The sequence below is a fragment of the Pteronotus mesoamericanus genome, unplaced genomic scaffold, assembly GCF_021234165.1.
Source record: "Pteronotus mesoamericanus isolate MK-2021 breed Mesoamerican mustached bat unplaced genomic scaffold, CSHL_Meso_final contig_317, whole genome shotgun sequence".
NCBI classification, from domain to species: Eukaryota; Metazoa; Chordata; class Mammalia; order Chiroptera; family Mormoopidae; genus Pteronotus; species Pteronotus mesoamericanus.
In genome coordinates, this window is record NW_026555133.1 from 579,430 (window position 1) to 595,748 (window position 16,319).

At 50.9% G+C, this 16,319-nt stretch overlaps 3 protein-coding genes across 3 annotated transcripts; all 3 read left to right on the forward strand.

Moving 5' to 3' along the window:
- The first annotated feature begins 70 nt into the window (after positions 1–70).
- Positions 71–1,711, forward strand: TRAPPC1 (trafficking protein particle complex subunit 1). The gene is made up of 5 exons (XM_054575593.1): positions 71–208; positions 319–417; positions 569–639; positions 994–1,132; positions 1,411–1,711. Exons 2-5 carry the CDS (start codon positions 319–321, stop codon positions 1,537–1,539), a joined length of 438 nt encoding a protein of 145 aa, XP_054431568.1. The 5' UTR covers positions 71–208; the 3' UTR covers positions 1,540–1,711.
- A 933-nt stretch (positions 1,712–2,644) lies between these two features.
- KCNAB3 (potassium voltage-gated channel subfamily A regulatory beta subunit 3) lies at positions 2,645–8,842 on the forward strand. The gene is made up of 14 exons (XM_054575594.1): positions 2,645–2,886; positions 4,236–4,279; positions 4,369–4,406; positions 4,650–4,729; positions 6,243–6,287; positions 6,373–6,417; positions 6,633–6,676; positions 6,872–6,958; positions 7,216–7,301; positions 7,465–7,585; positions 7,671–7,765; positions 7,858–7,978; positions 8,149–8,237; positions 8,508–8,842. Exons 1-14 carry the CDS (start codon positions 2,645–2,647, stop codon positions 8,583–8,585), a joined length of 1,215 nt encoding a protein of 404 aa, XP_054431569.1. The 3' UTR covers positions 8,586–8,842.
- Positions 8,843–13,571: 4,729 nt separating this feature from the next.
- RNF227 (ring finger protein 227) lies at positions 13,572–14,852 on the forward strand. The gene is made up of 2 exons (XM_054575595.1): positions 13,572–14,091; positions 14,191–14,852. Exons 1-2 carry the CDS (start codon positions 13,572–13,574, stop codon positions 14,244–14,246), a joined length of 576 nt encoding a protein of 191 aa, XP_054431570.1. The 3' UTR covers positions 14,247–14,852.
- Positions 14,853–16,319: the final 1,467 nt, after the last annotated feature.

The following is a 16,319-nucleotide window of genomic DNA, read 5'->3' on the forward strand; positions in this document are numbered from 1 at the left end:
GTCACCAGCCCTGGGACCTTGTTCGCAGCCGCACTTACGGCTTCTGGAGCCCGGGAGCCGGGACGCGCGTGCGCGGCCCCGACAGCCGCGAATTGGCTGTGAGAGGTATAGGGACGCTGTTATTGCTCAGTTGCCTCCGGGACACCCGGTGAGGCGGGGCTCCGCGAAAACCGGAAGCATCTAAAGACGGGCACTCGGAACAGTTCCGGTGAGTTCGGGGGAGGAGACCCCGCCTGGTTGGAGGGATACGGGAAGGAAAACTGGGACCCACAGAGGGTGGGCGGTCCCGGAGCAAGGCTCCCATTCTGTGTCCTGCAGATGACTGTCCACAACCTGTACCTGTTTGACCGAAATGGAGTGTGTCTGCATTACAGCGAGTGGCACCGCAAGAAGCAAGCGGGGATCCCCAAGGAGGAGGTGACGAGAGGGCCCCGCGCAACCGGGTGACCTCATACCTCCAGACGCACATAGTCCCAGTCCAGTCACCCCTCTCCAAATCCTGTCTCGTTCCCACCCCTGGCCTGTCTCCTTAAACAACCGAGAGCTAACTCTGCCCCCCTCCCTCCAGGAGTTCAAGCTGATGTACGGGATGCTCTTCTCTATCCGTTCGTTTGTCAGCAAGATGTCCCCGCTAGACATGTACGCGGAGTCCCGAGTCAGACGGGATGTTAAGGGAAGGAGGATTAGCCTTGGAAATTTGGGGGTGGAGGAAGCTTCCTGGAGTGGAAGGGGCATTTGGCTCCCAGGAAGGGGAAGCTAATCTGGAGCCAGAATGCTGGAGCTGGAAGAAGCGGCGGTGGGAAGAATCTGAAGGTAGAAAGGTTGGATGTGAGGGCCAAATGGAGGGGTGGGGGCGGGAAATGAGAGGTGTCTTTACTCAACGAGACTCTTAGTAATGTGTTTAGAGAGACGAGTCGACCTAGAGAGAATTAGAAGTATCTTTGGGGGGAGAAATTCCACTCCCATTCCTTAACATCCTCCTCATCTCTGCAGGAAGGATGGCTTTCTGTCCTTCCAGACTAGCCGTTACAAACTCCATTACTACGAGACGCCCACTGGGATCAAGGTTGTCATGAATACTGACTTGGGCGTGGGACCCATCCGAGATGTGCTGCATCACATCTACAGTGCGGTCAGTGCCAGCCCCTGGGACCCTTCCCCCAAAGCTCCTCAACAGCAGTGGCCATGTAGAGCCCCAAGACTCCTTCCTATTCCCTGCCAGGATCCTACTGTGGAGTATCTCCATAGAAGTCAGTTTTCAACACATTCACCACCAGTTACTCCTCAAGGAGGGCTTGCCTCCCAGCCCTTGATCCTAGTGTATTCGCACATCCCTGAGGTTATACTAGGTTTGCAGTTGGAAACAAGAAGTGTCCAAAGGCTGGCTCTTAACATCCTCCCTCTCCGTAGCTGTACGTGGAGCTGGTGGTGAAGAATCCCCTGTGCCCGCTGGGACAGACTGTACAAAGTGAGCTCTTCCGCTCCCGACTGGACTCCTACGTCCGCTCGCTGCCCTTTTTCTCGGCCAGGGCTGGCTGAAGGAAGCACCCTACCTCACCCCTCCGGAGAATCTCTGTCTACCTGCCCCTCCAACCCCTCTAGCTCCCAGGCTCCCACCCACCTGGTGCCGTCCCCATCACCTCCAAACCAGGCCCCCTCTCTAGTTTTCTCCTCTACCAGACTCCGTGAGAAGTACAGAATAAACTTTTTGTCTCCCTCTGTGACTTGAGTGTGTCAGTTTAGGTGGTAGGTCGGGGCCCTGCCCCACTCATGGAGGTATGAACCAGGGTGGCCACATCCCCTGAGCCTGCACAGGGGCTTTGACCTTGGGTTTCTCAAAGGCAGCAGTACTGACATTTCCGGCTGGATAATTCAGGGCGGGGGGAGGGGGGTGGGGCGAGGCTGTCCTGTGCTTTGTCTTGGGTGCCACTCACTAGATGGTGGTAGCACATCCTTCCCTATCCCCAGTAGTGAGAGTCAAAAATGATTCCAGATCTTGTCAAATGTCCCCTGGGGGACTAAATCGTCCCCTACTGAGAACCATTGGGCTGGAACCAGAGGGTACCAAAAACCACCCTCCCGGGCTCTGCTCTCCAGCTCCTCTAAGTACACCCAGTATTCGTGCTGTAGAGCTTCGGAAGGTGGGGTTTATGCAGATACTGGCAGGTTTAACTGGGAGGCAGGCGGGTTTATGCAGATGAGGGGGCGGTGCCTGCATGATGATTAGCTGAGCCTGCTGCGGACGCGGCTGGGAGCCTAGCAGGTCCCGCTGCGGACCAAGCTGAGGTGGCATCTCTCTTCCCCCTCAACTCTCCCTAGCTCCCTACCCTCCTAGGATCGCCCTGCACCTCTACCGTCATTCATTTTTCCCTCTTCCCTGCGCCAGTGCCCCCGCAGACGAATATCTCCACTCGTGGTTCCCCCTGGGTTTCTCTCCTCCCACCGCAAACCCTGCGACCTCCAGCAGCCCGCCCCCGCGGGCCTGATCCTGCCTGCTGACTCCTTCTGCAGCCTCCTCAGCCTTCCCGCTCTCCTCAGGGCTGGAGCCACTACACCCCCGTTTGTCCGCCCTCGCCCTCGGGCTTCCCGGCTTCCTTCGCCTCCCGCCCCCTCGGAGCCCCCTCACCGGCCCTGGCCAGCCGGCATGCAGGTGTCTATCGCGTGTACTGAGCAGAACCTTCGCAGCCGGAGCAGTGAGGACCGTCTGTGTGGACCCCGGCCGGGCCCCGGGGGCGGTAATGGTGGGCCGGTCGGCGGGGTGCATGGGAATCCTCCAGGAGGAGGAGGGCCGGGCCCCAAGGCCCGGGCCGCAGTGGTCCACCGACCCCTAGCGCCCGCTGGGGCCCTCCGAGAGAGCACCGGCCGAGGCACTGGCATGAAATACAGGTATGGGGGTAGCCGGGCAGCCCGCCCCATCTGCTCCCCTTTCCTGGCCCGAGGTTTCCTGGGATGCGGCCAGGACCCCCTCAAACTTCGCTAAGAAGGTCCGGGCTCATTCTATCTCTTCTTCCCATCAGCAGCACTCCCTTACTTCGTCCCTCTCTTGGTCTCCCTCCATTCCCCTGACGAGGAGAAATTCAAGTTTACCAAGATTGATCGGTCCTGTCAGGAGACCCAGGGGATGCTCCTGAGCTTTTCTCCTTATCCCCAGGAAAGCCAGGGATGCATGAATCTCCAGACTGTGAGCCCCCACCCCCCCACTCCCAAGATAGAGTGTCCTTGGGTACGTGTCCCGGGAAGAGGGGGAGGAAGGAAAGGGCTTCTCTCTCTGGCCTGCTTAGGGTGCCTGACCCAGATATTACCCCACTTGCCCCATGGGCCCAGTCTCCTGCGACCTTTCTTGGGGGGCAGAAGTGGGGTTCTGGGAAGGATGGACCACATCTCTCAACCCCATGATTAGCAACTGGGGTCGGGGGGAAGGTGGGCTGTAATGTAACTGACTTTATCTCAGGGAACTGCTGGGCTCTCAGAACTACCAATAGGGGGAGGGGAGGTAAAAGAGGGGGTCCTGCTTCGGAGCAAGCAGAGATCACTGACATGACCTAGCTTTGCCAGCTGAGGAATTTGATCCCCTCCATGTGGCAGCCCTGCTTGGGAAGCTGAGCCAACTACCTGAGTAGGGACTTTGGAAGGAGGGGGCTCTCTGGTTCAGAGACGAACTTCACAAGCCCACAGGAGCGGAGGGAGGGGAGAGAGGAAGAGGGAGAACTGGCCTTTCCTGTCATTCCTGTCATACTCCCCACCGAGATGTCCTACCTACCTTTGTTGGGTCCATCTGCCTAGCCTATCCAGGGACCGTTGCCTGCCTGAGTGCCTGAATTTGACTTGGTTTACCCCTCCCACTCTGGTGTCTGCCCTTTGGCGTAACACTCTCTGCCTAAAGGTCTGTTTTCACAAACTCAACACAATCAGCCAGTCGCATTTCTCCAGGCCCCCAACTCCATACACGCCAGAGATGACTCAAGCACAAACCAGAAGAAACAAACCAGGCAGCACATCTCCAATGGGAGAGGAGGGAAGCGAGGCATTGGACAGTGGATCCAGAGGAAGAGCCATTTATTTGTTCCCTTATGCTATGGGCACAGCACTGCCCAAATCAGTTGCCCACTGGGTCTAGCTTCTTTGGACTGAGACACAGTGAGGGCTTCTCATTCTGGGAGGAGAGGAGCTGGGAGCTGATAACCTATGTCACTAGTGGAGGCTCCCCACCTTCCTGCTACTTCTGTCTCCTGCAGAAACCTAGGAAAGTCTGGTCTTCGGGTATCCTGTCTCGGCCTAGGTGAGTTAGAAAGAAGAGGATTTAAGGGAAGGGTGTTCTTTTATGGCTTGCCTCCCATGGTTCTCATGTGCCTGGTTTCCTTCTTGCAGGTACCTGGGTCACATTTGGTTCTCAGATCTCAGATGAGGTATAAGTGATGGGACCTCGAAGCAGGGTGAGGGGCTATGAGGGAGCCAGAGCCAAGGGAAATGGACTAGGATAGGCGTTTGGGCAACGAGCACAGAGAACGGTGGATGGGATGCAAGGCTGGAGGGGGAGGAAAGGGGAGAGAAAATGGAAGCAGGGCTGAGGTGCTATGGGCTATAGCGCAGTGAGGGAGGTAATTGAGGGGCCAGTGGTTGATCTTCAACTCTCTCTCTCACCTCCCTAGACAGCAGAGGATGTGCTGACAGTAGCCTACGAGCATGGTATAAACCTGTTTGACACCGCCGAAGTATACGCAGCTGGAAAGTAAGGAAAGTTATGTTTAGAGGGCCGAGAGAACATCAGGGCTTCGTGTTTACCCTCTTAAGAACCCTGGGAATTCTGCCAACACTACATTCTAACCTTTCAGCCAGTGGGCCCCCGAGTATTGTGGGAATCATAGTCCCAAACATCAGTCCCTCTCGAGCTTAGAAGGCAATGGGCAGACTGTGCAGTCAAAATAAAATAAAACCAACAAGTATATCTTGGGCATCAGTTATGTGCAACTGCGTGGGGATTACAAAGCTAAATTTTCAAACATACCATGCCACATCGCACACCCGTGGCTTCACACTGGGAGTAGCCAAAACCTATGTTGGCCTACCCCTACCTCTCCTCCATTTGGCAAACTTTTCTGCTCATCTTCAAGACTTGGCCCAAATGTCAGCTTCTCCAAGAAGCCTTCACACAATTCTCTGCAGTTGATCACTGTCCCCTTCAGTTCCCAAAGCACCTTATACTGCCTCTGACACTCCATTATCAATTACTGGCTCATGTGACCATATTTGCCGCTCAACGGGGATTCTTCTCCTTCCATGAAATTTGTCATGCTTTTCCTCATATCACCTAAGTGCCTACACAGAGCCAAGCACGGAGCAGGCAATGCTTGTGGAATGCCATCAATACGCCCTCAACATGCTTACAATCTAAGTGGTTAAACAAACAAACCAAGAAGTCAGGGAGATATGAAAGACTGAATAACAGTCCACTATAACAACTTAAGACTTGTTACACCTTAGCTCGTAATTAAGTGCCGAAGAATTGTGTAACCCAATGATTTTCAACCTTTTTCATCTCCCGGCAGACATAAACTAATTACTAAAATTCCATGGCACACCAAAAAATATAATTTTGCCTATCTAACAAAAAAAATAGGTATCATTTTGATTCATTCACACCAGATGGTTATTGTGTTCGCTGTTGACATTTTTTTACTTGATAGAGGGAAAAGAAGCCAGTGCCCCTGGCTAAATAGTCAGGTGTTGCATGTTTTAAAAATTCTCATGGCACACCAGTTTGCCACACCACACCAGGTAAAAATTTACTGGTGTAGTAAATAAGAGCTATGGAAACTGACAAGAAGGACTGACCATAGTCTACAGCATTCAGAAAATGTTTTCCATTCTGCTCAGAGGTAGAACCTGAGCTAAACTTTGGAGGATAGGTGGGATTTTGCAGAGACCCAAAGGGGTGGGCAACACAGACGACTGGAACAAGTGTCTCCTTGTCTATCCCACCCTCCTCTCATCCTGTTCTATCCACTCGGAACTCAGAACAGAGCTTGGTACATAGTTGAATTATTGAATGAAACTGCACAACTGTACCTCTAATTCCAGGAGCCTCTTTTAGTTAGTCCAGGATGGGGCCAACAGCTCAATGGGCTCCTGGTTTATGCTCCACTTTACAAGAGAGGACGTTGGTTGAAGGGAAAGGTGGGGAAGAGGGGAAGGAACGGATTCATCTTCAAGGGGTCAGTGATTCTATATTGTCTTTTTTCCAGGGCTGAAAGAACTCTAGGCAACATCCTCAAGAGCAAAGGTTGGAGGTAAGAGGGTGTTTTGGGGGGTTGCTGGGGATGCGATCATCAAAAAATCCTTTTCTTGCTGGTTCTCCCATTTCTCTTGTTCCAGGAGATCAAGCTATGTCATCACCACCAAGATTTTTTGGGGAGGACAGTAAGTGGCTTGCCCCACTACAACTGGGGAGAAGATCTACACAGAGGATATGTGAAGGTGTATGGGATGGGGCGGTGACAGCTGTCCCCACACGTGCTACCCCAGGCCTGCTTCCTGCTTGTGAAAACCAATACAATCCCAGTTCCTCACGGTGCCAGGCCAGCCCTGGTCTCCTACATTTGTAATCCTCCTCTTTGACTTTCCTTTTCCTACAGGGCAGAGACTGAGCGAGGCTTGAGCCGCAAACACATCATAGAGGGTGAGAGTTGGACTGTGAACCTAAAGTGGCTTGGCATGGAAGCCGGAGGAGTTGGGAACATTCCCTGAAGCTCTTGTGTTAGAGGATTTGAATAAGGGAACTAGGATTTAGGTGGCCATGGCAAAGGGGTAAGGTCTGAATTCTTTGGAAACTGAAGCTGAGGTCCTTACCTTCCTGTCCTCATCCCTACCCCAGGCTTGCGAGGATCTCTGGAACGTCTCCAGCTGGGATATGTGGACATCGTCTTTGCTAATCGCTCAGACCCCAACAGCCCCATGGAGGGTAAAAGCAGCACCCCAGCCCCGATAGTCCTTCAAAACTGAGCACTTCTCAAACCCTCAGCAGGCAGCCAGCCCTTGCTCAGAAGCTCTCCCATGCTCCACAGTGGAGGCTCAGGCCCCAGGACTTAGACAGGGAGGGAGGCAAAGAACAGATACCACCCTCTCTGGGGTCTTGGTGGGGCAGGCAGAGATCTGCAGATCTGGAGCCCTGGATACCAGAAATCTGACAGTAAGGCTCTCCCTCTCCCATATGCCTAGAGATTGTGCGAGCCATGACCTATGTCATCAACCAGGGCCTGGCCCTATACTGGGGGACATCCCGATGGGGGGCTGCAGAAATCATGGTGAGTGCGCTGTCCCACTTCCCCATCCCACAACTGGTTCCCGCTTTCCACACGGCCACTCCAAACCCCACTCTCTTGGAGGAGGAGGAGTGGAAGCAAACGGAGGGGGTGCTCTGATCCCCATCTCCTCCCCACCCCCTCATTTCTTTCTCACCACACTCAGGAGGCCTACGCCATGGCCAGACAGTTCAATCTGATTCCTCCAGTGTGTGAACAAGCAGAGCACCACCTCTTTCAGAGAGAGAAGATGGAGATGCAGCTGCCAGAGCTCTACCACAAGATTGGTCTGTAGCCCCCTCATCCCGACCTTTCCCTTGGGCTCACCATCACCTTGACCCCTTTCCTCACGTCCAGTCCTCTTCCTCTTAGGTGTCGGCTCAGTCACCTGGTCCCCGCTGGCCTGTGGCCTCATCACTAGCAAGTACGATGGGCGAGTCCCAGATCCCTGCAGGGCCACCATCAAGGTGTGATCTCCGAGCTCAGGATGCAGGACTGGGCTATCTTGGCTGTTCTAGGGTAGTGGTGGGATCTTTTGCTGATTCTCTTTGGTCTTCAGGGCTACCAGTGGCTCAAGGACAAAGTGCAGAGTGAGGATGGCAAGAAGCAACAAGCCAAAGTCATGGACCTTCTCCCCATCGCTCACCAGCTGGGCTGCACTGTGGCACAGCTTGCTATTGGTGAGACACTGTCATCCCCGGACCCTGCGGGGAACTCGTCTTCTCCTGAGACGCTCCCAAACCCAAGACTGGTTTGTCCTTAGGGAGAATCCTCTTCCTCAGAGACATTTCTGAGGTCCATATGCTCACGGTTACCCATCAGTTCTCTTGTTTTCCTCCTCTGGTCCCAGCGTGGTGTCTCCGCAGTGAGGGTGTCAGCTCCGTCTTGCTGGGGGTGTCCAGTGCAGAGCAGCTAATAGAACATCTGGGTGCCCTGCAGGTGAGCTGGGGACTCTGAGGCTGAGCCCATCTCTGTCCCCTCCCTAGGAGCCAAGGCCTCATTGTCCAACCCAGAATGGGCCCGTGAGGTCACCCACTACAAGGTCCTCATTTTGCTGATGAGAGGTCCCGGGTGACAAGGCAAAATGGGCACAGCTGTGACTATTTCCCTGCCACTTGGCCCTCAGTGCTGCTCCCCTGGGTCCCCTAAGTTCATGCCCTCAAACTCTATTCCCTTCTTCAATCACCCAAACACCCGATTCTCCTCCAGGTGCTGAGCCAGCTGACCCCGCAGACCGTTATGGAGATAGATGGACTCCTGGGGAACAAACCACATTCCAAGAAATAATCTGTCGGGGGCACAGGGACCCAAGTCCAGGACCGCTGCACCCCAACCCACCAGCCCGCCCTGAACTGCTTCCTCACACCCACCTCTTTCCTGCTCCAGATCCCTCCAGCCAGAGCCAGAGTGGCCCCGCCCACCAACGAGTTCCAGCTTCAATAGATAATCGATATGCATGAACAAAGCCATATCCTTCTGCAGAGGGGTTGAGAGGAAATGTAGTCCACTGCTCCCTGCTGCATTCTCCTAGGCCTTGTTGCTAATCCCGGGCATGAGCTACTACTGGGCCATCCCCTCTCTGCCATTTGGTCTTGCTCCCTTTCTCTTACCCCAAAAGCCGAAGCCCATTAAAAAAAAAAAAAAAAAAAGGCAGACATAAACGCAGAGTACCTCAGAAGTGGCCCCTGAAATATCAGAAGTGAGTTGTGAAGTCATGTGGGACAACGGAAAATGGGGCTCTTATGTTATCTAGTACAAAGGAAGCCAGGCTGGCCCTGGCAGGAAGTAACTGATAATCTTTGAGAAATTAGGACCCTGCCTCCCAGCCAGGAGGTGGAGGAGGGCTTAAAACTAGAATTAGTGTTAATACGTTTTTTCTGCAGAGACTATGTAGGGGTGGGAAATACAGTGACAACAGCAGTAACAAAGTTAGATGAAATTTGACGGCTAGGTTGGCCGGCGTGGCCCTTGGAAAACACAACTGGGCTGTGCTTCACAGGAAATAGTGACAGCCTTTAGGTTACAACGGAGAGAGGGGGCTGACAAATAAAGGTCTGGGGATAGATAGACTTTTGAGCTTTTAGCAGGAATTCCTACCTGGCAGTGGAGGGCTGCAGTCTTCCTTCTGGCAATAATCTTAAAGCAATAACGATGGCCTCTCTTCTGTAATACTTTCCAGGGAATTGTAAATAAAATCTCAGCTTAAACCTTCCTCACTGCGTCGACATGGCAGGGGATGGGAAGTTAGGGTCTCCGTCTCAGATAGCTGGCCCCCTAAACCCCTGACATTAGAAAGCTCCAGTACTAGCTTTCTGTCCATTGCTCACGTGCTTCAGTGACCCAAGCATTGTGCTCCCAGGCATTGCTCTCTTCAGGACCCAGGCACCAGATTACTCAGGCCCCAGTTTTCTTCCTTCCTTCAGTTGCCACTTTCCTTAGAACCTAGAGAGATCTGGCTTCATAATCTTTTTCGTCCCTCTAACACCATTGCCCTTGTTTTGTTTCGAAAGTTCTATCAGCCACACTTCTGGTCTTATACTTCTTACCTTCCCTCTTGTGCGAAACCCACACATATGCCAAGGAACTATCTTGGTGGTTTTCTTGTGGCCGAATGGGAGGGACTGTTCTGAGGTTGAGGCTTTGGGATTTGGTGAAGAAGAGGTAAAATGAAACCCAGTCCACGGTTGAGATGATAACAGAGAAAGGGAAAGGAGTTATCATTATAAAGGAAACAAGAAAGAAGTGAAAGATTAGGTGTGAGGGTGGCAGAAAAGCAGAATCAAGTGGGATTATTTGAGATACTGCCCCTTAGTCTTCCCCAAAGGACTCTGATTTCCCTGAGACAGAAAGTGGGTGGAAAGTCACACTCTTTAAAGATCACAAGGCAAGGAAGGATGAGATCTGCCTTCCTTAAAATACAACCACACCATCTCCCTGCTACCCATCCTCACCCTTGGTCCTAAAGCGGAGAGAGCAGAGTAAAATCAATTTCCACAAGAGAAACAGCGGCATGCCATTTTCTGGATCAGTAACGAACTGGATCAACTGATGAATACTCACATCCCACTCCTATCATCTTCCACTCGTTTTGGAAGACTGTGGAGGAAAGAAAGAAGTAAAATGTATGACTGAACTATGATTAGTTATTCTGTAACAAACATACATGAATTTATAAATTAAAATAGTCCTCTCCTAAATAATTACCTTGGAGAGTTATGCACTTACTTTAATAATGCCTCCCTCATTTCTCAAAACATTAAAAACAACACACAAAAAAACCCCCACCCCTCCTTATAAGTACCTTCAGAGGCAGTTTAGAAACCCCTTGCAAGAAACCTTCCTTCATTGTCACACTTCATTTACCATATTTATCACTCTACCTCATTCATTAATGTAACAAGTATTTGTTTATTGAGTCCTACTGTGGGATACAATGGTGAACAAAATCAGATGCAAAACACCCTTTGTAGAACTTACGGATGGGCAAAACAAACAACCCCCAAACAGAAACTTTAGTTGTCCAAAGTTCAGAAGAAATGCCGCCCTGGCAGCTGACAGATGAGTAGGTGTTACTAAGGTGAAAGCAAGAGGGTTAGGGGGATAGCATACAAGAAAGCCTTGTGGCAGAAAACACACACACGCAAGCCGATGCTCTCCAAAGCCAGGTGTCTAAAGAGGGAAGGGAAGCAGAACACGAAACACGGGTCGGTTTAGATCATAGCCTTATAGGGCACTTTAGAATATTATCTTTATCTTAAGAACAGCAGGAAACCCTTTAGGTCAGTTATCCATTGATACACAATAAATCACCTCCAAAATTTAGTGGCTTGAAAGCACTGCTAAACACTTAATTTTTATTTATTTATTTATTTATTTATTTATTATGATTCTGTGGGCTGGCTGGGGGTGGGCAGGTTCCTCTGTTATTTTCACCTAGGCTCACTCATGTGGCTGAAGTCAACTGGCAAGTTGAATGAGCAGGAAAATCAAAATGGCCTCACTAGTACGTCTCATTGTTAACGCTGGCTACTAGCTGGGGCTCCTCAGTTCTCCATGTAGCCTCATCCACCACTGGTTTGAATTTCCTTACATGGTGGTCTCGGGAAATATTGCAAAGGGACAAAGACAGAAACTGCAAGGTCTCTGAAGGGCTGTGCTCCAGGATTCATCACTTCTGGCACATTCTATCAGTCAAGCAAGTCAGAAGGGATAGGGAAATGACCTCAATTCCTTCTTCTCAATGGGAGAAACACATTAGAAGGTTTAAAACAGGAGTGCAAAGGGTGTGTGGTAGGACATGATTGAGTTTGAGATTTGGGAAGATCACTCTAAGCAGTGTGGAGAAAAGCTTGCAGAAGGCCATAATGGCTGTGGACAGACTTGCTAAGATCCCTACCAGAATCTAAGGAAGAGATGATGGCAGCTTGGGCCAGGGTGGTGCACTGGAGGTGGAGAAAAGTAGGCGGGTTAGAGGGATAGTTAGGAGGCAAAATGAACTGGGCTTGGTGGCAAGTCAGTAAAGGAAGCTGAAAATGACGGAGGGGTCAAGGATGATACATGAATTTCTGGAGTTAAAGGAAGAAGTAGAAAACACTGAAAGAGATGCTGATTTGGACAAAGAGATCATCATTTTGGGTTCCTGGAGATAAATGAGAAAGGAAGTGACTGAATATCCAGGTCTGAATCTTAGAGAGGCTTTAACTGTCCAACACTTTGGGAACATTTATATAATCAAACCTACCTTAAAAGTTTAAGATTTAATCACCAACTGGAGATATTAAAAGATGTGAGATCTCTGAACACTATTCCAAAGAGAAGTTCCAAAACAGTTTTAATTATGAGTGTCATTGGAATGAGTAGCTAGTTTCCCTCAAGCTACCATGAAGACAATACAACTCAGATGTTCTGAAATGTTTGCTTAAAAATAATGGTATACCTCCTCACAAAAGATTACCATGTTAGGTTTTAACAATCTAGTTAAAAAGCAAAATCAACTCTACATTGCCATGGGTATAGAGAAGTCCATCTTGTATTGACCAAGAGAGGCGAGTGTTGAAAATGTTGAACAGTGAGAAGTTAAAGCAAACACAATATAGGCTGGGGGCACAGGATAATAATTACAGCTAATATGTGGTGTTTACTCTGTGCCAGGCACCATTCTGAGCACTTTACATATATAGGTTCATTCAATCCTATTATTATCCACATTTTATAGATGAGGGAACCAAGGCCCAGAGAAGTTAGGTAACTTGCTCGAAGTGTCACAACTATTAAGTAGTGGTGGCTGGGATATGAATGAACTCAAGCCAGCTGGTTCTAGATATTACCCTCCACACCAAAACCTGGATTGCAGGTCCAGGAGAGGAGGGTCAGAAGGAGGCAGCTGGTGATGGGTGTGGCACCATGAGGGAATGTGGGCTGTGAGTGCTATGTCCTGTTTACCTGTCAGGGAGGTTAGATCCCTGAGTCACAACTCATGCTGGGCTGCTTTGGTGGAACCACCATGGTATGTGGGTGTCCAGGCCTGGCTACTCAGGAAGGAATGGATTCCCAGCATTCCTAAGGCCATGGTCCTAAAATCTAAGTCCCTCCTTATGCTGAAATGTCAGCTGGGAACTGGGCAGTTTGAGAAAAAACATATTTGGGAAACTGGTCTTGCAAAAACACAGGAGAGTCATGTATACTAAGGCTAGAATGAGAGCTACTACCGATCAGCATCCATTCAAACATCCAGAAGCCCATTAAAAGACTGGGCAGAATGCGCTGTCGTTGGCTGAGGAAGTGTTTGGGTAGGGTTGTGAAAGTGTGACCAACTGAACGAACAGGCCCAAGGGGCTGTAGATACCCCGTGCCAGTGGCTGGGGTGGGGCGCAGGAAGGGACGGGGATGGGGATGGGGGTGGGGGCTTGCACATAGTTTTAGAGAACACGGGCTTTGTGTTGGAGGATGAAGGTATGGAGGAAGCAGAAAGTTGTAAACCTCTTAAGGCCCCAGTCCCAGCACCGCTTGGGCCTCCTACCCCACTCCCCGACCAGCTCCAGCAACATTGACATTCCCATCCTCTGGCCTCCACCGCCCCCACGCGTGCCAACGCAGGGAGCGGCCGGACCACTGCGTGACGCCTCAAGGGGCGGGGTCTCATTATTTTATTAAAAGGGACAAGTGGCCGCGGCGCGGGCCCCAAGACCTGAGCTGGGTCACAGAGAGGGCCAAGCTAGTTTTGCCCACAACGTCGGCCGCGTTAGCGACACCCTCGAGTCCGCGGCGGGCACCATGCAGCTCCTGGTGAAGGTGCCATCTCTTCCGGAGCTGGGAGAGCTGGACTGCAATATCTGCTACCGGCCCTTCAACCTCCGGGGCCGCGCGCCCCGCCGCCTGCCCGGAACCGCGCGCGCCCGCTGCGGCCACACGCTCTGCACAGCCTGCCTGCACGAGCTGGCTGCGCGCGGCGACCGCAGCGGAGCGGCCGCGCGCGTGGTGCGCTTGCGCCGCATCATCACGTGCCCTTTTTGCCGCGCGCCCACCCCGCTCCCTCGCGGCGGGGTCACGGAGGTCGCTGTCGACCCGGACTTGTGGTCGCGTTTGGAAGGAAAAGCGCGTGCAGAACGTGAACCTGATGAGGCAGGTAGCCCGGTAAGGGAAGGTGGCGCCCCCGACAGAAAGGCCGACGATGAGGAAGAGGAGAGCGAGAAGGGGTATAGGTCGAGGAGCGCAGGCTGGCGCACTGTCCGACGGCTCTGGGACAGGTTGCTGGCGCCCGCGCGCCGCTGGCGGCGCCCGCTGCCTAGCAACGGTGAGTGGCCAACCCCGGAGGCTGCAGGGGAGATTGCCCAGGAACGCCAAGGTTAGGCTGCATCCTCCTGCTACCACTAACCCTTCTTATTTCCCCCAGTGCTGTACTGTCCGGAGATCAAGGACTTTGCCCACATGACCCGCTGCACGCTGTAACTCCGGGACCCGGCAGCTAAGGCAGAAGGAAGGTGGGAGCTGCACTCTCAGGGCGTACAAGGGGCTAATGCCAAGGCTAACCCCTCCCCCACCCAGGACTGGGACTGATGAGGAAGTGGAGCAGAGGGCGGGAGGGAACGCCCTGGCAGGTGTTGATGCTGAGCTGGGGAGGCTCCTAGACGAATCGCCCCCATCTGCTGACTGTGCCAGGATGGAGTGGCCCAGGGATCATAAAAACAGTCTGCGTTCCCGTGGGAAGAATACAGATTGTTTCCTTAGCTGTGACTTGGCTTTTGTCCAGGGCAGCTCTGATGTGTGGGAGCAACAAGTCCCATTTTAGCAATTCTGTGGCAACGGTTTGAAAATTTCCAAAAGATGGAGCAGGAGAACAGAGGCTGATTTTCAGGTCATGTTAACCTCGCTTCTCTGCCACGTAAGGGAACGGAGAAAAAGAAGCCCTTTGGTTCCCCTTCTCTCCCTCCATCTCAGTGCAGTTGTGCCTACTGTCTCCCCACTCCCAGTACTGTGTTCCTAAAATTATCAAGATGCCACCTGCCTTGCTTCATTCCAGAATCTCCCTTCAACCTGTTATGGCAGGTATCAGAAAGTCGGAAGAACATTAATCTAAGGCACCTAATTAGGGCCTATTAAGGATAGAAGGGAGAAATGTTTGGTAAAGGCATCAGATTTTTAGTTTTTGATATTATCTGCATTTTTATAGTCAAAGGGAAATACTGTCGCTACTGAAAAAAAGATGCCCCCTTAATTTTGTATCCCACAGTTGGACTTCTATTGAATGCCATGGATTGTATTTTTTAAATCCCGTCAATATCTTATGGTACATAGTGTGAGCTTGTTGAAAGTGCAAAATCTCAGGATTCTACTTCAGACTGAGTCAGAACCTGCATTTTAACAAGAATCCTAGGTGATGTGTGCACATTGAAATTTAAGCGTCGGTCCACATCCTAGACTCTCTAGGATATTACCATCTATGGGTTGAATATTTAGAACGTCAATGGTATTTAGTAAGTTATATACTATTTTACTGAAGGTTCTAAAATGATATTCTGTTGAAGAAATCTAGATTCCTCATGCACATAGTTGCATTTTCCTCTGAGTTAAAAATGTGAACTTAAGTATAAACCTCAATTTTTTTTAACTGTATTTTGGCTTTTTCCCTATCCTTAACTCTCAGCCTAAATGTCCCCTCTTTTGGGAGGCCTTTCTCAGCATTCAACTTGGTGTTGCCCCTTCCCTAACCCCCTATAGCATAATGCCTTATGTTCACTGCTTTTATTTTCAGAAAGTATGTATTTTGTTGGTGCTCCCTGCCCCCCCACCCCGTTAGAGTGTAAGCTTCTTGAGTGCAATGATTGACTTGTGACTGTTGTATCTCCAGGCTAGTGTTAATGTATAGTGTGTACTCTAATAAACTTGTTGGATTTATCTTAAATTCTTTAACACTCAAAAAACTGATTTCTCTCAGCCTTTGAGCAGCCCTGGTAGTGAACATTATATGTCAAGGAAGTGCCTTAACAGTTCAAGTATTTAGCAAGCTATGGAGGTCTGACCCCACCCCACCCCCACAGCGCCTCTAAAAAAAAATGCACTTCAGCACACTTGGAACTAAACCTGTGGAGCTTTGGTGACCTCTACTGACTCTTGTGGGAACTAAGCAACTTGAAGGTGGAAGGATGATCAGGATGATCAAAAGGATGAATGGAAGGCAGTTCTGAATCTCCAGGCGCCCCTCCCACACTTCTGTCCGATAAACCCTGCTGTCTCCCTGATCTCAACCTGAGGCCTGTGTTTAGGTGTCCAGCTGTTCACCCTCCATCTCGAAACTGAGCTCATCACATTAGGGTTGGGGTTGGAAAAAGAGCCTCGGAGTTTTAGTTGATGATCCAAGAAATAAAAATGAGAAAAAGGTAGTCACAAGATTTTTTTAAGAGAGAAAAAGATGGATATGAAATGATAGAAAGCAACACCATTTCCTTCTCCCTCCTCCCAAAGAACTCCCCCACTCAAAAATAACAGAGCACACAGAAAGGAAAGTATAATTTATATGTACAA